This window comes from Bos grunniens, chromosome 2 (assembly GCF_055505025.1).
Source record: "Bos grunniens cultivar Pamir isolate PY7600 chromosome 2, Bosgru_T2T1.0, whole genome shotgun sequence".
In the NCBI taxonomy this organism is placed as follows: domain Eukaryota; kingdom Metazoa; phylum Chordata; class Mammalia; order Artiodactyla; family Bovidae; genus Bos; species Bos grunniens.
The window spans coordinates 42,921,104-42,944,622 of NC_141166.1; the positions used below are offsets into that span (position 1 = coordinate 42,921,104).

Genomic DNA, 23,519 nt, shown 5'->3' on the forward strand with positions numbered 1-23,519 from the left:
AGATTATTATTTCCTATTTATACTTTCCTAGCACTTGCATTCTATTCATGGTGAGCAATGACATAGCTTTAGTGCGGACACGTCTGCAACTTAGAAATCCCTTCCTCTGGCAGAAAAACCAAAGCAAAACACTGCTCAAGGATTCTGTTTAAGCTTGAGGCATTTTGCAGCTTTGTACATCTCAGTTTTCTTTCCCTATGTACTTTTCAAATCTCATTGTGTGATTCACCAGGGATGACTTCTAGTTCTCTATGTGACATCTCATCTTCCTCCTCAGAACCAGAACTCCCACCAGACCTTGCACCCCATCCTCTATCATCTACCAAGGATAATGGCACCTCTGCCCACCCAGCTGGCCAAGGCCTGGACTCGAGAGTTACCTTGGTTACCACCCTTTCCCTCAGTGACCACATCTAATCAGCCATCAAGTCACATCAGTTTGTCTTCTTAAAAGCACAGGCTTTTCTTTTCTTCCTGGCATTCCCCACTGTTACAGCCTCACTTTAGGCCCTCAGCATTTCTTATAAAGATTTTATCAACAGCTTCCCTTTGTCTTTTCTTATCCTGATGCTGGGAAAAATTGAAGGCGGGAGGAGAAGGGGACGACAGAGGATGAGATGGTTGGATGGTATCACTGACTCAATGGACATGGGTTTAAGTAGACTCCGGGAGTTGGTGATGGACAGTGAGGCCTGGCGTGCTGCAGTCCATGGGTTTGCAAAGAGTCAGACACGACTGAGCAGCTGAACTGAACTGAAATGATTCTAGTCTTGTCCCTCCAATTTATTCTCCATGAAGTTGCCAAGGAGCCTTTTCTACAATGCAAATCTGATTAAACCAACCTCTTGTTTAAAAGGCTTCAATAGCTTGAGGGTTTCTGAGTAAAATCAAACTTCTTCACCTGTTGTACAAGAGGTTACATATCTTGTGACTTCCTCAATTCAAATTCAATGTATGCAAATAAAATTCTAGCACTTTACATACTCTAGTGCTATCTATCTACCAGTCTCTTTCCCACTCCCTACCCAAGCCACCAGAGACTAGACAGTAAAGCCTTGGAGACAAAGGCTTTACTGTGTTTCATTGAAGACCATTCCCTCAGTGCCCAGTTCAGTGCCAGCTACACAGCACTGCCCAACCAAAAGCTCACTGGATGAGTGGATGAAGGAGTAAATCAATGAAGTGTCAACACTTTCCACCACCATGATCTCTTTCAAGTGTGCTAAGTCACTTCAGTCGTGTCCAACTCTTTGCAATTCTATGGACTGTAGTCTGCCAGGCTCCTCTGTCCATGGATCCTCTGGGAAAGAATACTGGAGTGGGTTGCCATTTCCTTTTCCAGGGGATCTTCCCGACTCAGGGATTGAACCCGTGTCTCTTACATCTCCTGCATTGGCAGGTGAATTCTTTACCACTAGTGCCACCTGGGAAACCCTCTTCCAAGTGTAGAATGCTAGATTAAATGTCCCTCAACAACTCAACATCCCCAATTTCCTATGCTTATCTCAGCTGTCATGTTCACACAAATCATAGGCTGACTTTCTTCACTGGATTCCATCTTGCCTCCATCTTTTCTTTACTCAGCCTCAGCCAGATTCCCTACAACTTTTCCTCCTACGCATAAAGTGCACTAAATGAAACTCTAATCTTCTTAAAGAGTTAATGTGCCTCCCTAAATGACTAATTTACTACTAGAGAGTGACTTAGGCACTGGGGAGAATCTGGCTCATTATTTAATAGCCAATAAGGCCAGCTGTTTCATTTCAAGAAATTAATGGTCTTTAAAACCTTTCCATATTGTACCAACTGCTCTTCTCGATGGAAAGCCAAGTGACTTTTATTAGTAAGGTTGATAAAATCCAAACCCTGTTAGTTCTGCTCTAGCTTTCTTCATAATACCAACAGAATCTTCTGGGACATCTGGTTATTTTTGCTTTACTCACCCTGTTGATTCTTTGAGAGATTTTCCTTGCTGGATTTTCTTTGGTTGCTTCCTTAGAGACCACAAAGGTGGTCCAACAGCTGCACCCCCTGGCCTGATGGCTTGACCCCCAGCCTTCTTGACTTCTCAAGGAATGCCTTTCAACATTAGGCCTAATTTGGCTGAGACAGTGAGCAGCTTGTTACTTTCAGGTTAGCTCATTCCATTTTTAGCCACCTGAAATTACTCAATGTGAAAAAAAAATCACATTCAGAGGATGTTTTATGTAACCATCTTTCTCTTACTAATATCCTACCATTATGCAAAAAGGTCAAGGAAAGGCTAGATGAGGCCACAAATCCATATTATGAGACAAAGATACAGCAGGCCTTAAATTTTTAGCCCTTGATCAGTATTTTATTTGAGGACATTCAACTTTTAAGAATAAGAATGAATAGAACACATTTGCCATATGCCAGCAACTAATGCCTCTATTCTTTTCAAATATAAACTGTTGCCAGTGGCATATGAAAAATGATATCACAATATCCTGCGTACATTAAATAGATTATTTATCTAAATTATATACAGCAGGGGTTGCTATGGTTTAATGTTAATATTTTACTTTCTTTGGTTTTCCTGAAGTTTTATGCAGCTATAATTTATAGCGGGATCTACGCAGTACTTTTTGTTCCAAAGAAGATTGCTGTCTGCTCATTCCCATGAGTCGCTTCCACTCCCTCTCTATTTTCTGGGGATGAGAACAGAATGTTATTTTTCAAAAGCTGGAAGATAGTAGAATGTGTAAATCCTTTTTAGGAAGCACTGGTGAGCACATAAATGTGGCCTTGGAAACTTAAGCAGGTTCTGTATTTCATGTTGCTGGTGAGTGTGAGCAGGGAGGGGAATGGGGACACAGAGCCAAGAGTTCAATGCCATTCAACCTGCTTTCTGGGATTTATATGCTGGAAAGATTTTGTTCTTGCTAAAAAAAAAGCAGACAAAAAATGCAGGGTCCAAAACAGATGTCTATACACATTGTACTGTGTGAGGCTGAGAGGTAGACCAAAATAAGTCTTTTTGCTTGTTTGTTTTGTTTTTGCTAAAACTATCATATCCACTCTAATATTGAGGGCACCTTTCAACACAGTAAGCTAGTATTTGAGTATTTTTTTTTCATAAAATTTACAAATGAAGTATTCTCTCTGAAGGCATTAGTTAACATTTCATTGAAAGAAAAATGATAGTCAATGGAACCACAATGTGAGGATTTTCTTTAAGATGAGTTTACAATAAATTCCTCAAACTTAGTGAGTCTTAAAACTTACTACATCACAGAACTCTCCTGCTTACCCCTTCCCTCAGAAATATGTACAGAATATCATTCATAAAAAGCTTGACATGTAATCTTAGGGAGTTTGAAGATCCCTTGAAGCCCAGTGGTAGGCAGCTTCGATATGTCAGATCAGGACCCCAGATGAAGAACCCCTCCTTCTCACAGTTCCTTTGGGGTCAGCCAGGTTGACACACATACTGTCTCAACACAAGTCTCCTTCCAGTAAAACTGTCAAAGAAATTAAATGAGAAACTTCCAATAATATCAATGCTGCCTTTGAGGAGTGCACATAGAGTTCTTATCAAGCAGATCTAAGGACCACATAGAGTGGTCTGCATCTGAGGACCCAGGAGGGTCCTACACCTGCCCATTCTGCAGAGGGTCATGGAGGCTGGCAGAGGGTCAGCAGAGGAGAACACATTTTACAAGAGGAAGTGCACCTTAAGAAAGAAGCCTATTTAGGTGATCCCGACTACCCCCACGACACTGAAGACCTGGTGTTATACCACATTAAAAGGGTCTTGGTCAGAATATGCTTCAGGACACATGTCCTGACACAGGGCCTAACTGCAGTGAAAGAAAGATATAAACTGACTGTTAATGCATGTCGATAAACTGCACAGATATCTTCCACTGTGTTTGTACAAAGCCATTTAGCATGGGTGTCTAGGCTGCCATGTATTTTTTTTTATGATAATAACAACATCATGGTTGAAATTACTTGAAACTATGTTATGAAAGTACATTACTGCTTAAAATGACACACATTCAAAACTTTCATTCAGTAGAATAAATAAATTAAAAAATAAATCACAAAGAACTGGAAGAAAATATGGGCTAATGTCTGTATAGTCAAAGCTATGGTTTTTCCAGTAGTCATGTATGGATGTGAGAGTGGGACCATAAAGAAGGCTGAGTGCCAAAGAATTGATGCTTTCAAACTGTGGTGCTGGAGAAGACTCTTGAGAACCCCCTGGACTGCAAGGAGATCAAACCAGTCAATCCTAAAGGAAATCAACCCTGGGTATTCATTGGAAGAACTGGTGCTGAAGCTGAAGCTCCAGTACTTGGCCACCCAATGAGAAGAGCTGACTCACTGAAGAAGACCCTGATGCTGAGAAAGATTGAAGGCAGGAGGAGAAGGGGACAAAAGAGGATGAGATGGTTGGATGGCATCACCAACTCAATGGACATGAGTTTGAGGAAACTCTGTGAAATAGTGAAGGACAGGGAACCCTGGTAGCAACTCTAGGAGACAGTGAAGGACAGGGAAGCCTGGCATGCTGCAGTCCATGGGGTTGCAAAGAGTTGGACATGACTGAGTGGCTGAACAAATAGTATTTATCTGATCTGATGACGGGAGACAATTTTTTACATACAAAAGCAAAGAATAAATCATCAACCAAAGACTGAAGTTTTAACTTATAAAATTATAAATTCCTATTTACTATAAATATAAGGTGAAAGTGAAGTTGCTCAGTCGTGTCCAACTCTTTGCAACCCCATGGACTGTAGCCTACCAGGCTCCTCTGTCCATGGGATTTTCCAGGCAATAGTCCTGGAGTGGATTGCCATTTCCTTCTCCAGATAAATATAAAGTTAAATTTAAATAATGTTCAGTTCAGTTCAGTCACATAGTTGTGTCTGACTCTTTGCAACCCCATGGACTGCAGCACGCCAGGCCTCCCTGTTTATTACCAACTCCTGGAGCTTACTCAAACTCATGTCCATTGAGTTGGTGATGCCATCCAACCATCTCATCCTCTTTCGTCCCCTTCTCCTCTTGCCTTCAATCTTTCCCAGCATCAGGGTCTTTTCCAATGAGTCAGTTCTTCGCATCAGGTGGCCAAAGTATTGGAGTTTCAGCTTCAGCATCAGTTTTTCCAATGAATATTCAGGACTGAATTCCTTTAGGATGGACTGGTTGGATCTCCTTGCAGTCCAAGGAACTCTTAAGAGTCTTCTCCAACACCACAGTTCAAAAGCATCAATCCTTCAGTGCTCAGTTTTCTTTATAGTCCAACTCTCACATCCATACATGACACTAAATAATTTTAACATGTTTTAAAAATAATTTTAACATTAAATTTTAAACATTTAAATATTTAATTATTTAAAATTAAATAATTTTAACATGACATTAAATAATTTTAACATAACATTAAATAATGCTAACATGTGACAAAGTGTTAATGTCCTTAATATATGAAGAGTTCTAGTAGATCAAGAAGAAAAAGATAAACCTAGATAGAAATGATAGCAAGCAGATAAGCTACCACAGACTTTAAAAATATGCAAATTTCAATAAACATATGAGAAAAATTCAACTTCCCTAAGAGCAAGGCAATAACAAATTAAAACAGATGGTGATCATAATTCTTATTTTTGAATCTCTTAAATTGACACAGTTTAGAAAATATTTTGTATTTAGTTTTGGTGAGGGTGTAAGCTTGTACAACCTATTCATAGGTCAGTCTGGAAGTATACATCAGGAACTTTAAAAATATTCACCCTTTGACCTAGTAATACATGCCAGGAATTTATCCTGAAGCCTGCTTAACTTATATATATTTTGTTCTTAGGAAGATGAACCTAAGCATCTTAATTGAACTGGATGTAACTGATCAGTTTTGTAGGCTTCACAACATAACACTGGTATCTTACCATAAAGTCTAAGGCTAAGATAAGACCGTGGAGCTCAAAGGAGTGTCATAACTAGGGCTATATGACTCGTCCCTACATTTGGCTAAGGTCCTGCTATTCTTAACTGGAGCAAAGGTGGTGTGTTGAAATCCATGCAGAACTTGACCTGGTGTGTGTTTATAGCCATGATCATAAGTAAAGTCACTGCAGACACTCAAACATTCATTAAAAAGCATCTTTGATTTAGGTACCGTACTACCAAATTTCCATTTTCCTGAGGCTTTCCACAATCCTGGGGGTATTCCCAGAGGTGCCGCTGTATTTTAGTGATGTTCTGAGCATGGGCTCGACAGAAAATGAACTTGTCAAAGACTTTACATCATTTTGATGAATTGCATATTTGAGTGAAGAGAAACCAGAAATGCATTCTTCTGGGGTTACGCTCTTGGGCTGCCCTGCTGATGCTATCGTTATTCATTGTATTCCACATGAGATGCAACTAATTCACAGAACACTTCCTCCAAAAACAAAATGAAGGCATCAAGACAGTCTAGGGCTACTTAATAATTACATAATTTTTCTTTCATGAAAGGCAACCAGGACTGATCTGCTCTGACTCTGGAGACTGGACATGAGCTGGAGCTGGGCTGCTGGGACCCACCCAGAGCTCCTTAGCTCTGAGGGGCCACTGCAGGACTTTCTATAAGGAACTGTGCTTTGAGGCTTATAGCATCCTCTTACCAGGGCCTGGGACCTGCTGGGGAATTGGCTTCTTTAGCAGCAACCCTCAGCCAATGACAAACAGGACTTGAAAGATAAATACCGCGGCATCCTTGCCTCTCACAAGGACAGGACAAGGTGTGAGTGCATTTGTACTGTTTCCAGTGGTCCTAGAAGAACTGATTTCTGTCTGCTGCCCCCAGCAGGACCCTGCTTATTAAGCTGCTGGTACACTATACTTGGTAACAGCTTTCTTCCCTTCCCTTTCTCACTCCCCTTCCAGGGCTTCATGGGGTTGCTTCACACATAAAATTACTCGCTCCAAAATCTTTGTCTCTGGGTCTTCAAACCCAGTCTAAGGCTCCAGAATGAGCACATTTTTTACTTTTGAGTCTGTACTAGGATGAGAACTTCCACTGTCCCTTGTTACTGCTGCTGTTGCTACTGAGACAACAGTATGAAGAACTTCCTATTTTTTTTTTCAGATCTACAAATTATTCATGTTTTGCCCCATTTACCTTGTCACTTTTCCTGTTTTCTTTCATTCCGTTCCCTTCCCCATCCATCCCCTCTCATGGTCTCCCCATGTATGTATACATAACATATATACATGTTATTATACACATCTATGAAGAAGGAAATGGCAACCCACTCCAGCGTTCTTGCCTGGAGAATCCCGTGGACAGAGGAGCTTGGCGGGCTGCAGTCCTTGGGGTCACAAAAAGTCGGACATGACTGAGCAACTAAGCACATATGTATCTACATATTATTATTTCCTGAGCCATCTGAGAGTGAACTGGAGACTTGTGCCTTTTCACCCATAAGTGTTTCAGTCATATTTCTGAAGAACAAGGGTATTCTATTTTATAAGCACAGCACAGTTACCAAAATGATTTCCACTGTTCCTTCTTCCCTTCATGCTTACGCTTTTTGGGGTCAGAGCTATGCTTAGCCACAGAATGCCAGATGGCATTAAGTCACCAATTCTTCCCACTTGAGAACAATATCATTTCCAGAATTAACTCACACAGACAGTGATAGATAAGCCTCTACTGTCCACAGAAGCAGTGAAGACAAGTCACCACCATGGAGCCCAGGCCCTAGCAATCTGTCCTGCCCCACTTCTTCTGTTTGTACTTTATGAGTAGAAGACTCTGTGCTTCATTACATTATCACTGCTGATATGCTCTGGGGTTCTCTGTTCAGTGTCGATGAACACATGTTGGTCTGGCATCCTGGTTGAGTCACTGTAGTTCCCATTTGTGCTAAGCCATCTCTACGTTTCAGGGTCTCCTGCTGGAAGTCTGAAAGGCACCTCAGATCTAGCATATCCCAGCTTATATTCATGATCTTCCCCTCAAAGGAGTCCTCTCCTAGCCTTTCCCCTCTGGGGGAAGGGTACCATCACCAACACTATTTTGTGTGGATTCACTTTGACACCTGGCTTTACTCCCCCCACCCACACCTCCGTGTGCAACCCATCATTAGGTGCTGTCAGTTCTTCCCACCATTTTCTCCCATCTCCACCAGCATCACCACCACCATCTCTTGCCTCAACTACATAGCAAAGACCTTTGACCTGGTTTGCCTTTGCTCCAGCCTCCCCTTAATCTCTTCTCTATAGATTTGAAATGCAAGTTTGATCACATCATTCTCCTGCTAAAACTCACAAATGGTTTCCCATCAGTATTTGAATAAATCTGAATATTCTTAACCATGGGTCTGACTTCTACTTTCTTCTCTGCAGTCTTTGTTCCAGCCAAGCTGCCCTCTTTCAGTCTCTCTGTTCACCACGTTCCCTCCTACCAAGGTCTCTGCACATGTTGTTCATCTGTCTGGAATATTTCTTATTTCTTCTGTCTAATTTCTTCAGATCACAGCTCCAAGCTCCCTCCCTCCCTTGATTTGGTCCAATTTCTCATTATATTTTCTTGAATGACTTGTCTCTCCTTTTTCTTAATGGGCAGAGTTACAATTTTATGATTTCTCTGTGATTGTACAATTACCCCTCCAGTGGATTACAAGTTCTGTGGTCCAGGGCCTTGTCCTTCAATGCTTATATTCAATGCCTACAGAGTATATTGAACTTGGTAGCCAGTAAATAGCTGTTGAATGAAGGAATAAAGAAGGGCAGACAACTTCCTTAGCTCATCTGTTTAGGCTAATACAGTTGCACAGCTAGCTCTGAACAATTCATAACTGATCTCTGTTTTTTTAAAAAAGAGATATGAAAATAAAAGAGTCACCAGTAAAAGGATAAATTAAGGAATTTAAATTGTTGACAAGGTGGAAATTTAAGTGACTCGCCTATAACCAACCCAGAGAAGGCAGTCATCACGTTATCTTGGCCATGTTACATGTAGCACATCCGGAAATTACTCATATAAAACATGGGCTTGAAGCTCTGTCTTATACATGGACATGATTTTGAGGCTGGAAAAAACTGTGAAAGGGTGTTGCACAGTCCAGACCATGTAGCATAAATTGTCAAAGGCACCAACATATCAGTGGAAAGTGACCAACCATAAACTCCAATCCCGATTTTATAAGACTATTTCCAGAAGAAAAACTTTACTGTGGCAAACTTCTTCTCAAAATAGCTCAGCATGCTTATTTTCCATCTTAAACCTCTGCTGTGACAATTACAGCTCTTTCCAGCACCTTGCAAAACCTCGCAAAACCCAGGCTGTCAGAAACTCTCATTTCTAGAAATGGGTCTGTGTTTGCCTCAGATACATGCAAGCAATTAGTGGGCAGAAACATTATCTGAGCAGTCACCACCCTGTCTTCATTTCCAAGCAATGGTCAAGTTTAAAGGCTCTTAATGATGCCCTAGAACATATTGTTGGTGGCGAGTTGCCAATGAGAATTGCCAGGTTCCCACCTATTTAACATGTGATTCCATCTTCAACCATAAGTGTCAGTTTTGCTGACTGTCGAGTTGTACAACCTTCTATTGGGATGAGCCCCAACCACTTCAATCTAGGCTTAATTAAAGAGTTGGAATATAAGCAAGAACACATACTGGATGCTTCTCTTTTTGTACCAGCCCTTCCCACATTTGTACCACAAATGTTTGCCTTTGCTAGAAATAATGGAGCTGGACCAAGGTGTTTCCTGGCATAGTGACTGAGGTCATGGGGCCCATGTCACATAAAATCCAGGGCACAGATGGGCTCGTGTGGCACCTCCACAGTAATCGACTGCCAAAGCTTTCTTCTCTGGACTTGAAGCAGTAGAGTCAATGGAAGCCTTCCCTCTACGGTTATCTGGCACTTCCATCTCACCATGTCCCCTGAGGATCTGCCGGAACTATATTGGAAAAGAAGCAATGATACTTTCCTGGCTATGAAAATTGCTGAAGTAGAACCAACGAGTGTCTTTTTTGAAATGCTAGCATGACAAAGAAGCAGTCTTTAAAAAACAGTACTGTTTAAAAGATATTTCAGCTGGGAGGACAGGGGTATTTATATATTCTAAGGGGAGCTCTGTGGTTCATGGATGCTGCTCCTAGTAATTTTGAAGCCCATTAGCAGTTTGTTCATTTTAATGTCCCAGAGTTATACACTGCTGTAATTTAGGGTGGGTTCCGCTCAGCGAGAGCCGCCTTAATAAAGGATGGTCACTGAATGCATCTCTCCAGCCTACTCACAGCCAGCCTAGCTCGACAACGTGACTTGTAGAGACCCTGTAGGTTTCAGAAGTAGAAAGAGGTGAATTGAATCCACCATCTGCCACATATTCTGTATGGCACTTTGACCATACAACTTTGTGTCACTGAGACTCAGTTTCTTCATCCATCAAATAGCGATAAGACTTTATTTCAGGATTGTTATAGGAAATAAATGAAGTCAAACAGTTAAAATGCCCAATAGAATTCTTAGAGCATAATAAATACTGCAGATACATAGGCTGCACCCCACACCACCACACAAGTGATTCTGTGAAAGAGCAGTGCAAAGTGCGTCTGGAGTCCTGATCCACACACTTGGGGTTTGTAGGTATTCTGCATACACAGCTCTAGGCTGAGCTATTTACATCCTTATTTGTGTTCCAAATAGAAACATATACTTACATACTTCAAAATTATATACCTCAAAAATACTTTCTTTTCTCTCATAAATTTCCTGACTAAACAACAATTGTATTATTATTATAATTTTTACTGCTGAGGGTTTCAAAGTGTTGAAAAGACAATGAACATGGATTCATTTTTAATGTCATCTAAGTTATCTTCCTTCCCAGGAACTTATGTTACTCACGAAAAAAGCTGAGGTATTCCAACCTCTCCCTAACTTGTCAGTGTTAGTGGTATGCTAAAGGAAAGTAATCAAGTGACCATCCCCAAGGAAAAGAAATGCAAAAAGGCAAAACAGTTGTCTGAGGAAGCCTTACAAATAACTGAGAAAAGAAAAGACATGAAAGGCAAAGGAGAAAAGGGAAGATATACCCATTTGAATGCAGAGTTCCAAAGAGTGGCAAGGAGAGATAAGAAAGCCTTCCTCAGTGATCAATGCAAAGAAATAGAGGAAAACAATAGAATGGGAAAGACTAGAGATCTCTTCAAGAAAATTAGAGATACCAAGGGAATATTTCATGCAAAGATGGGCACAATAAGGGACAGAAATGTCCTAACAGAAGCAGAAGATATGAAGAAGAGGTGGCAAGAATACACAGAAGAACTATACAAAAAAGATCTGCACGACTCAGATAACCATGATGGTGTGATTACTGACCTAGAGCCAGACATCCTGGAATGCGAAGTCAAGTGGGCCTTAGGAAGCATCACTATGAACAAAGCTAGTGGAGGTGATAGAATTCCAGTTGAGCTATTTCAAATCCTAAAAGATGATGCTGTGAAAGTGCTACACTCAATATGCCAGCAAATTTGGAAAACTCAGCAGTGGCCACAGGACTGGAAAAGGTCAGTTTTCATTCCAATCCCAAAGAATGCTCAAACTACTGCACAATTGCACTCATCTCACATGCTAGTAAAGTAATGCTCAAAATTCTCCAAGCCAGGCTTCAACAATACGTGAACTGTGAACTTCCAAATGTTCAAGGTGGTTTTAGAAAAGGCAGAGGAACCAGAGATCAAATTGCCAACATCCGTTGGATCATCAAAAAAGCGAAAGAGTTCCAGAAAAACATCTACTTCTGCTTTATTGACTATGCCAAAACCACTGACTGTGTGGATCACAAAATATCATGGAAAATTCTTCAAGAGATGGGAATGCCAGACCACCTGACCTGCCTCTTGAGAAACCTATATGCAGGTCAGGAAGCAACAGTTAGAACTGGACATGGAACAACAGACTGGTTCCAAATCGGGAAAGGTGTATGTCAAGGCTATATATTGTGACCCTGCTTATTTAACTTACATGTACATCATGTGAAATGTTGGGCTGGATGAAGCACAAGCTGGAACCAAGATTGCTGGGAGAAATACCAATAACCTCAGATATGCAGATGACACCACCCTTATGGCAGAAAGCGAAGAAGAACTAAAGAGCCTCTTGATGAAAGTGAAAGAGGACAGTGAAAAAGTTGACTTAAAGCTCAACTTTCAGAAAACAAAGATCATGGCATTTGGTCCCATCACTTCATGGCAAATAGATGGAGAAACAGTGGAAATGGTGGCAGAGTTTATTTTTTTTGGCTCCAAAATCACTGCAGATGGTGACTGCAGCCATGAAATTAAAAGACGCTTACTCCTTGGAAGAAAAGTTATGACCAACCTAGATAGCATATTTGGAGCAGGAAATGGCAACCCACTCCAGTGTTCTTGCCTGGAGAATCCCAGGGACGGGGGAGCCTGGTGGGTTGCCATCTATGGGGTCGCACAGAGTTGGACATGACTGAAGCGACTTAGCAGCAGCAGCAGCAGACAGCATATTAAAAAGCAGAGACATTACTTTGCCAACAAAAGTCCATCTAGTCAAGGTTATGGTTTTTCCAGTAGTCGTGTATGTATGTGAAAGTTGGACTATAAAGAAAGCTGAGCACCGAAGAATTGATGCTTTTGAACTGTGGTGTTAGAGAAGACTCTTGAGAGTCCCTTGGACTGCATGGAGATCCAACCAGTCCATCCTAAAGGAAATCAGTTCTGGGTGTTCATTGGAAGGACTGATGTTGAAACTGAAACTCCAATACTTTGGCTACTTGATGCAAAGAGCTGACTCATTTGAAAAGATCGTGATGCTGGGAAAGATTGAGGGCAGGAGGAGAAGGGGATGACAGAGGATGAGATGGTTGGATGGCAATATCAATTCAATGGACATGAGTTTGAGTGGAATCTGGGTGTTGGTGATGGACAGGGAGGCCTTGTGTGCTGCAGTCCTGGGGTTGCAAAGAGTTGGACACAACTGAGCAACTGAACTCAACTGAACTAACAAATAACAAGTGCTGCAGAGGGTGTGGTGGTGAACCAATGTAAACTGGCACAGCTATCATGAAAATAATACGGAGGTTCCTCAGAAAACTAAAAATATAGTAGAATTACCATATGATCCTTCTCTTGGACATAAATATGGACAAAACTACAATTCAAAAATATATATGTACCCCAATGTTCATAGCAGCATTATTCACAATAGCCAAGACATGGAAATAATCTACATATCCATTAACTGATGAATGTATAAAGAAGATGTGATACATATACACAATGGAATACTACTCAGTCCTAAAAAAAGAATACAATATAGCTGTTTGCAGCAACATGAAGTCAACTAGAGATTATTATGCTAAGTGAAGTTAAGTCAGGCAGAGACAGACGAATTTTATATGAGATCACTTATATATGTTATCTAAAATATGATACAAATGAATCTGTCTATGAAACAAAAACAGTCTCATAGACATAGAGATTAGACTTGTGGTTGCTAAGGGGGAGGGTGGTGGGGGAAGGATGTACTGGGAATTAGGGATTAGTAGATGCAAACTATTACATACAGAATGATAAACCACCAGATCCTACTGTTAGCACAGGGAACTATATTCAATATCCTGGGATAAACCACAATGGAGAAGAATACAAAAAATGGATGTATATATGTGTATAAGTGAGTCACTTTGCTGTACAGCAGGAATTAACACAACATAGTAAATCAACTATACTTCAATAAAAAAGATTCATTTAAAATGACTCTGGGGATATCAGGACTGTAATGGGTCCTAACGTGTTTTAAATCACTAATATTCTAACTAAATTTATAATGGAGCCCTTCGACTGAATAATTAATATCAAATATCCCAACTGGCATCAAGGATATATTGGCTATGAGGAAATGATAAAAAGTTTGATTAAAATGGACTTTTATTTGAGGAACTAAGTGACATAAAAATGATATGGCAGCAGCATTAACCCCCTGATCTCAGCGGCTTGGCATCTTTAAGACGGTATTACACACTAGGGCTTTTTGCATTTTTCAGGAAGTTTGAGTTGACAATGGAGACATCTTAATCTCACAAAGAACTAAATTGCTGCTAATTCATCATTTTGTCCCCTGCATTAAGAGTGAGGTGGTGTCAGAGGGGCCAGTCAAGTAAGCAGCTGACTCTATGGGGCAGGGGAAGTAGAGATGAGATTTTCAGGGACTGAGGAGAGAAGATGAGAAAGTTGAGTCTGGTGGGGTAAAAGAGCTTCATTGATTTTCAAAAGCATTAAACTCTGTCACATGCAAATGTGGAAAACACTGGAGACAAGTTCCTCAGCCCAGGTTAGCATTCCTGCAAAGTCAGAGCCATAGTCACAGCCTGGGGTGCTGAGAGGTAGCTTTTCACTGCAAGAATGGGCTATTCAGGTAAAGCTGTGTCACTAGAAAGGTGACAGGAAGACTGGCCATGATTCCTTGGATCTAGATGAGGGACAAAGGGCTCTGTCTAGAGAGAGACCTGTGAAGAGGAAGTATTTGTAGCTGAAATGGCCTCAAACCCCAGGTGAACATCTGACTGGCTGCCAGGGCTGTGGCGAGCAGGACATATATTCTCGTGAAGCATCCTATTTGACAAACTGGCCTTGTGGCAGAGAGCAGTACTCGATTAGGCAGTGTGGAGACTTTGTCAGCTTATGCAGATCCAGGTGGCCAAATCTCCACCTGCAATGGACATGTGCTCCCACACATACACACCTAATGTGCTGTGGCTCAAGTTTTCACTGAACTCACCATCAGCCTCAGCAAAGACCAGGACTGTGGCATTGGTGGAGGTCTTTGCAGAACTCAAGGGTCACTGCCATCTGCTTAGCAAGGGCCAGAAAGTGAGGCAAGGTTGGCAAAGGAAGATTCAATAGCTGTGAACAGAGCAGAGGCTAACTGGAGATGAGAACGGGCAAAGTCAGAGTGTCTTTAAGCAGTGAGGTAAACGTCTCTGTGGATATTATAACCTAGTGGGTGCTGTGCATGTTGCAGGCTTCCAAGTTGGCTGTGCGCTTGTGACTTCAGTCTTCCTGGGGCTGGGCAAAGGCGGATGCAGGTGAGAAAGCTGAAACCCATCAAGAAACCAACTGACACGTTAAAGCGTAAGTCTGCTGTTATGATGCGTTCTTCTAGTCTGGACACAATCGTACCCAGCACAAACTTAGAAGGCGGGTTTATTTTGGGCTCCAAGGAAGCACACATAAGGTGTTTGCTCCTTCTAGAGTTGCTCTTTCTACCTCAAATCAGTTCTAGCGTGTAACTTCTCACACTAAACTCAGGCTGCTTCAACTGTTCAGAGAGAACTTTTTTCCCCCTTAAGTAACTCTTGTAATACGGGTGAGAGCACCATCGGGACTGAAGGCAGATCCGGCCTGAGCAGGTCTTTGTCCCACATCAATCCCGGAAAGGGAGACTCTCTCCTCGGGAGTGCTCATGAAGCTTTGCATCAGAAAATTTATCATCATCTCTTTTCTTCTGGGTAGATATTATTCTTAATCTTAAAGAACCAAAGTACCAATTTGCAGACACTGCTTTTTCAACTCTCAGGAGTGTTCTAACAAAACAGGATTCCCCTCTTGGTGGGCAAAGTCTATTGCTTAATGTTCATCTAGCAATTATGCATTAAACTGTTCATATTTCAGAGGAAGGACCCCAGGGAACAGGAAAAAAATTGATTTTATGACAGCATTGCAGAGATGGTTGAAAGGCATTACCTAAACTGTTCTATTAGTAATGTTCCGTGTCATATGCAAAGATGAATAAGATACAGTCCCTGTCCTCGAAGGCTCTTACACTTTGGTGAGAATGACAAGCAGGTGAGTAAATAACACAGAGTGTGTAATAATCATAGAGTTTGGGTCTGACTCTGAGCTGAATGATCTAAGCCCCTTAGATGTTAAATGTACAAACTCGCAGTCAAGGCTGCTCAGGTTCAAATCTCAGCTCTGCTGCTTCTAACTGTTGAACCTGGGCAATTTCACTGAATCTCTCTCTGCCTGTGTCCTTGCTTATAAAATGAAGACAATAATAGGGATGCTATTGAGTCACAGGATTGCTGTGCACATTAAATCAGTCAGTGGATACAAACTGTTTAGAACAGGGCCTGGTGCATAGTAAGTGCTCAGCAGTGGGTAACTATTTGGACTTCTGGATTTCTACTGACTCTAGGGAAAAGGGACATCCTCATAGAAAAATCAATACTTTGGAAAATAGTGCTCTGAAATAAATGGTAAAAAAAGGGAGGCATTCTTTCCTGCAACTTAGTTATATAAAAACAAATCTATAAAAACAAAATCTCATCTGTGTACTGGTGTAATTAAAACCCACTGTATACATGGTCCTATGTTAGGTCCTGTTGATAGGTGCAAAAATGATGGGTATAGAACAATATCCTTTGTTTCAAGGAATTTATAATCTAATAGTGGTGGAAAGGGTCAGTGAAGAATCAAAATCTAGGCTAAGATGTTTTCAGTGGCACTGGTAAAGTGGTAAACTAATGTTATGGAAGTTAAAAGGAGGAAGAGCTAAAGAAAGATGGCAGAGGGCTTGGGTTTTAGCATGGGGGCTTTGAGGTATTAGAGGCTTCCCAATGGCTCAGCAGCAAAGAATCTGCCTGCAATGCAGGAGATGCTGGTTCGATCCCTGGGTTGGGAAGATCCCCTGGAAGAGGGCACGGCAACTCTCTCCAGTATTCTTGTCTAGAGAATCCCATGGACAGAAGAGCCTGGCTGGTTGCAGTCCATAGGGTTGCAAAGAGTCAGACACGACTGAAGCGACTGAGCCCACATGCGTGCACTTTGAGGTATCTTGGAGATAGAAGGACGGGTACTTAAGCAGGCAGTGAGATACGAAGATTGGCCAGGTTCATTGTGGATTCATCGTCATAGTGATAAGAATTGAATCTATAAGAATGGCGGAGGGACTTCCCTAGTGGTTCAGTGGTAGATAAGCTACCTGCCAATGCGGGCGACATGGGTTTGACCCCTGGTCCAGGAAGATTCCACATGCCGTGGGGTAACTAAGCCCGTGTGCCGCAGCTACTGAGCCTGCGTCCTGCATGTCCTTGAGCCGTGCTCTGGAACAAGAGAAGCCACCAGAATGAGAAACCTGTGCACCGCTACTAAAGGGTAGCTACTGCTCGCTGCAACTAGAGGAAGCCTGTACACAGTGACAAAGACCCAGTGCAGCCTAAATAGTAAGTAAATAAAATTTAAAAATTAAAGTTTAAAAAAAAGAGAATGGAGGAGGCAGCTCAGAGAGACTCTATATAGAAAACAGGGCTAGAAAGAATAAATATATGTATAACTGAATCACTTTGCTGTGCCCCTGAAACTAACACAATATTATAAATCAACTACACTCCAATATTACAAAAAAAGAAAAGACCTGGAGGCAGAGTCAGCTGGGAGCATCAGTGGCATGGTCAGAAGCCTGGGGCAAGAGGTGAGAGTTCAGAGGCTGGTGTGGAAAGAGAGCCAATTCTTTCCCAAAAAAGTAGCAAAATGAGGATTTGAGGAGGAAGGAGGGTTGAGGGAAGATCTCTGTTTTCTCTGATGGAATAAAATCAAGTTCATGGGGTCGGTCTGCCACCTGAGCCTGGCTCAGCTACGAGTCCTGACAGCTGGAGGCTTGGTCAGCGTGTCAGGTCCTGAGCCGACAGGAGTATCTCTGTCATATCCCAGGACGTTCCCCCACCGGTCAATAGCGGGTCCCTCCCTTACCATATCTGTCCTGTGACAAGAGCATCATGTCCAGCCTTGCTGGTTAATTCACAGTGGTGGGTCTCTACCACTCAGGAGACACTGGGTCTGAATCTAAGCCTTGTTGGCCAGGGGCCGTGGCCTCTTACCTAGACCTGAGTTAGCTCCCATGTCCCTGACGTGAGCTCCCTATCTATAAGAACAGCAGGCCACTTTAGTTTGTAATGTCCCCTTCATGATCATCTGGACTTGGGTCTTTCTTTACGAGCTGGCTGATATCTCAGCCTCAGTTATGCCCCCAGCATATCTCCCTAAGCCATTGGCTCTCCTTTTCTGCACGCTGGGGAACTCCCAGCGAACTATGCAGCTGAGCCTCTGCATTCACAGTTGTAAGCACAGGGAGGAAAGCCACTGCCAAGGGCTTAATGATATAGACAAGAGAAGGGTAGTTGATGATGTAGGGTCCCTGAAAAGCCAGTGAGAATGAGCTCTGCCATACAGGTCTGACTCATTAAAAAAGGGAACACATCATTCCCAGAGAGAAAATTAAAAAGAACTAACAGTATTAAAAAAAAAAATCCTTAAAATTCGTCAGCCAGCTTCTTCACTAAGGGTTTTGCTCGAATCACTGAATTTAATACTCATACAAGCATTATACAGAGTCCCTAATATCATCCCCAATTTGCAGATTAAAAAACTGAGCCTGGACCAGTTGGATACTTGCCCAAGATCCCACAGGTGAGAAGTGATGGATGGGGCTATAATTATGGCCTGACTCCAAGTCCATGCCTTTGCATCTCCCCTTGGGAAGTGTGTGTTGGTGAAGACAGAGCGAGTCTGACCGGCAGGGAGCTGAAGCTGAGGAACTAAGGTTGAATGTCTCAAGGTCGTAAAGAAAAGGAAGTGAGATCATCTCTAGAGATTGGGCCTGGGGGGCTTAGTCATCTTTGCAGAACTTAACGGGAGCAGAAAAGGGTTGGAACGGCCACTGTGGGACAGTCAAGGGAGTTGACAGCACGACTAAAAGGAATTCTGGACAGCAGCAGGGGCCCAGCTGGGGCTGGATAATGTGAATTTTGTAGTGGAACCAATGAACGCTTTTCTGAGTTTCTCCAGCAACCTTTCATCGCCCTTGCATGCAGGACCACAGAAGAGATGGAGAGCCTTTTCGCTCCCTCCTCAGGACTCAACACTCGATTACAAGCCCGGAAGAGCAACATCATGTGCTGATGCACTGAGCCATCTGCAGAGAAGGGATAATGGGGTCCCGTGGGGGTCGGGGATGGGCCAGGTGGGAATGATGGAGGCTGGAGATGGGAGAGGAGAGAGTTTACTGCCGAACGGCCGGACCAGGAGGAGGTCTGTAAAATCAGAATGGGGCCTGGGAGAATTGAAAGAGGCTGGGAGGCTGAAGTGAAAAAGAAGCTGTTTGCAAAAATACATACATTGTTGTTCACACGTTATAGCAGCCCAGGAAACAGCCACTTCCCTGCTCACCCAGGGTGAGTAATAATTTGTGTCAGGCAAGAATAGGGGGAGGCTGATTTCCCTCTGTTTACTACCAAAAAAAAGTGGGGGCCGGACGGCCTGGGTAAAACGCTGGCCTTGGGAAAAGCCTGACGCTCTCTAACGAGGTTGTATTACAACCACGCTCTGCTTTCCAAAACAGCACCCTCAGGAGAAAAGAAATAAAGTCATTTTTCTTCAGAGGTAAAAGATTTAACATTGCTTAACAATAACACTTAACATCGCTTAGCCCTTAGCCTTAGGCAACCCCGTAACTACCGAGTGCTGGGAACCGTCTTTTTTCCTGAGCAGGCTGGGGCACCTGCGTTATTTGGTCAAGTGTCACTGAGCCTGGCAGCAGGCTGTATGGGCCTCCTTTAAAATGAGAGTTCCATGAAAACATACCAGGGTGCCCCTTGACTAGGGCTCCTCACCAACTCCATGCACTGGGGGGCATTTTCTGCGTGGATGGCTCCAAATCTGACATATAAATCAACACTATTAAGTTTATCTTAAAACTCCTGTGATGTTCTCCACAAACAGCACAGGAGCCGAATCAGTAAGCAGCATGTTAAGTCCCCAATAAGGTTGGCCACTGACTTCCCATAAGTAGAATTATTCCTATTTTTAATTAAAAATTTAGCTCCATAAATATTTTAAAGCTCCCCACCTCTGTGACTAAGAGGGGATGCGGTGCCTACAGAGATGTGGTCCCCTCACTCCCCTGACAAAGGAGCAGTGGAGCTGGTATGATTCAATTGAATGGACAGTAAAATCTCTTGGGGCAGGTTGGGGGCCGGGGGGCTGAGGAAACCAGGGTAAAGGGCACCGGCACACTGAAGCCGTAGTCTGTCTCCTGCCTTAGGCATTTGCATCTTGTTGGGTAAATATGGAGCCCCCTCGATGGATTAGAGCACACAGGTGGGGATTCTCTGCATCTCTCCCTTAGATGTTGAGATGGAAACTCAAGTTTGAGCCCCTGCATTAAAAAAAAACGGTGCCAGGGACAGCTCACGCACTTGATCTGAGCCTTATTTATTCTCCATCATGACTCCTTCTTACCAGGAACCTAAAAAGGTACGTCAGCACCTGCAGCCCACCACTTTTGCCACTGTGTTACGTGTGTGAGTGGACTGTTTGTCTAAACTGTTTTCAGTCTAAGATGTTTCGCTTTGGGCTACAGTTATATTCTTAAGGCTGGCAGGATGTTGTCGATCCATATATTGTGATGGCAGCCCCCAGAGTCACAAACAGCATCAACGTATTGCCTCTGTCAAAAAACTTCCTCCAAGATATTTAATCCTAAAACAGACGTGTTTAGAGTCAGCCATGATTGCACATTTCAGGGCTTATTAGTAAACCTAAATAGGAGTTGGAAATTCAGAGGACTTTATGTTCATTATTACTTATCTAAGCATTGGTTGCACTCTCACAAAAAGTGGATCTGCTACCTCCTGTCCTAGACAGTGGGTCCTGAGGATGAACTGGTCACAGTGTCTCCAGTCTCCAGACTCTCAGGGCCTTATATGTAGTAGATGATCAATAGATACTTGAGGAAGGAATGAATGAGTGAAATTTACAGAATTTCTGTACTTATAAATGCTATTTCTGTGCTTTTGGTTTGTACCCAAAAAAATCCATTTCCGCAGTCTGAGTACAAGTTGGCCAGGAAAGACATTAAACTGTTTCCAGTTTTCCTTTTTCTTCCTTTTCTAAGAACAGTACTTTCCATCTGCTTTAACCACAATTTCCACACACTTCAATATTGAAAGCCAGAAATTTTATATTTAAAATGAGTTTTGGAGACTACTTCTATTTTTTAAAATGAAAACAAAATACTAGGCCAGGGGAAAAAAATCAGAAGAGGAAAGAAATTGAGGATGAGAAAAATAACTTATGAGACAACATATAAAAAGAGAAATCAGGGAGACAAAATATAGTTGTACAGAAGCTTTTAAAATATCGTATTTTGGGCATCCTGCTCAATCAGTGTTCAACATTGCTTCTCTGCTAGATCTGAGATTTTATTACTTTTGAAAATCAACATACTATTTATAAGAGCAGATGGTCACTTACGCTATGCCTGTTGTAATATTCAGGATGTTATTCTTGTCAATTCACACACAGAAATATAGTCAACACGCAACTCAAAACGGTAACCCAGCCATGAGCTAGCACTTTAACAATGCAGTTTGATGATGGAAAAGCTCTCCTTAGGGTCCACCTGCACCCCTGTTTTTAAAAGGGGACATTCTGGGTGCTTGGGGCTGGTGCACTGGGACGACCCAGAGGGATGGCATGATACGGGGAGGGAAGAGGGAGGAGAGGGTTCAGGATGGGGAACACATGTATACCTGTGGTGGATTCATTTTGATATATGGCAAAACCAATACAATATTGTAAAGTTAAAAAATAAAATAAAAACAAAATAAAACAAAAAAATAAATAAAAGGGGACATTCTGTACTATTTTAGTTTTCTGGCTGGCATTAACATTTCTTTGTTTTTGTTTTTCAAACTCACACATTCTCACACTCAACTCACTTAACTCCCATGGTCACTGAAGGCTATGTCATCCTGGAAAGCCTTCTCCTTTGTCACGTGTCACTGATTGCAGACTAAAATTATTCTTCGTCTCCCCGATAAGAGGACAAACCTTTGAGAATGGTATCTCATTTTCAGGGTGTCTAGTTATAGCATAAGTGGCTTCTGTTAGGCCAGAACCACCAAGCGAACTTTCCCACCCAGATGTCTCTTCCCTTCAATGGGTCAGTGCCTCTCAGCAATATTTGCCTTTTCCCCAAAGAACTCAGAAAGGTTCTAAATCAAGCGAAAAACACCTTCCCAGGTTCACATTTCTCTCCTGCTTTTTAACACCCACAGGAAGCTCCAAGGTTAAAGTTGGCATGCCCTTCCTCATGGGTAATTCCTAGGACAGAGGATTTACTATTTTATTGTCTCTAAGCTGGGTGCAGGCTGTTCAATACCATTTTTATAGCAATGGCTTAGGATTTCCATTCAGAATCCAATATTCTTGCTGACATGTTCAATTGCAATGATATACTATTTTCTTCCCTTAAAAAATAACCCACAAGTGTTTCAATTATTAGCACAGTTGTGAGGATGGCACGAGGGTTGCGGCAGGCGGTGGTAAGGCAAAATTATAACATATTCCTTATTACAAAGCCAGATTTCTATTTCATGGAGATTTTTCTAAAGACTTTATGTGTGGGTGAGAAGGTGAGGGGAGACCCCTTGGTGATGTACCTGGGTAAGGAGGCGTACTGTCGCTCCATCCCCTCAAAGCGGAGGTTGTGTGCGTTCCCATCTGGACCCTTTCCAGACACCTGTGGAGAGAAAAGTAATTAGAGATGAAGATCCATTATGCACCCTGGTTACTGACAATGCATCTCAAAATTATAATCAGCGCACAAATGCTGCTGCTGCCTGCCAAAAATCAACCATGGAAAAGCAAGCAAGAACTCAGTATCGTTATAGGAATTGATGATCAAGCCACAAACATGGCATTTAACAACAAAGTCACTTCTTTCAAAAAAGGGTCATTGTCAAACTGACTCCTCCTTGTCACCATGCCAGGGGTATTCTGTAGATTTTTATGACCACTTTCATTTCCTTTTAAAATAGGCTTTAGTTTTCAGAGCAGCTTTAGACTTCCAGGAAAATTGAGAAGATAGTACAGAGAGTTCTCACATATCTGAAACTCAATTTCTCTATGACTAACATCTCATATTCATATGGTACATTTCTTACAATTTGTAAATCAATAGTAACACTGTATTGATAACTAAAGTCCATAGTTTATTCAGATTTTACCTAATTTTTTTTCTTTGTTCAGGATCCCATTTAGGGCACCATATTACACAGTCATCATGTCTCCTTAGGCTTCTCTTGGCTGGGACAAGAATGTATATTTAAAAGTACATTTTCATGAAACCTTTCTTTACTGCCCGGGACTGGCAGCAACCACCTAGTTCTTCCACAGATTCTCTGAAGCCCTCTCTGATCATCTGAACCTCCCGGAGCTCTGTCAGAGACATGACGAACAACCAGAGACGTGACAAACTCTTTTCTATCTAGTGTTGGTCTTTGTTGGTTTTGTCCCTTTCAATGTATTATACTCCCTGTGTCCACCTCTCTTCAGGTCTCTTCCACAAGTCTCAGATTCTGATGGGCACTGAGTGACTTGGCCCCAGTGGGTTCTCAATAAAATGTGTTAGCTTCATGAATATGACTTTACATATAGTTTTTGCATAT

The 23,519-nt window shown here is 42.1% G+C and overlaps 1 protein-coding gene across 12 annotated transcripts in view; it reads right to left on the reverse strand.

Moving 5' to 3' along the window:
- Positions 1–23,519, reverse strand: part of PARD3B (par-3 family cell polarity regulator beta) — a 1,159,019-nt gene that overhangs the window by 48,904 nt on the left and 1,086,596 nt on the right. For all 12 annotated transcript variants that reach the window (XM_086344421.1, XM_086344496.1, XM_086344507.1 and 9 more), the window contains one exon: positions 22,512–22,591. In XM_086344421.1, the coding sequence (XP_086200547.1) occupies positions 22,512–22,591 (80 nt within the window). The remainder of the gene's footprint in view (positions 1–22,511; positions 22,592–23,519) is intronic.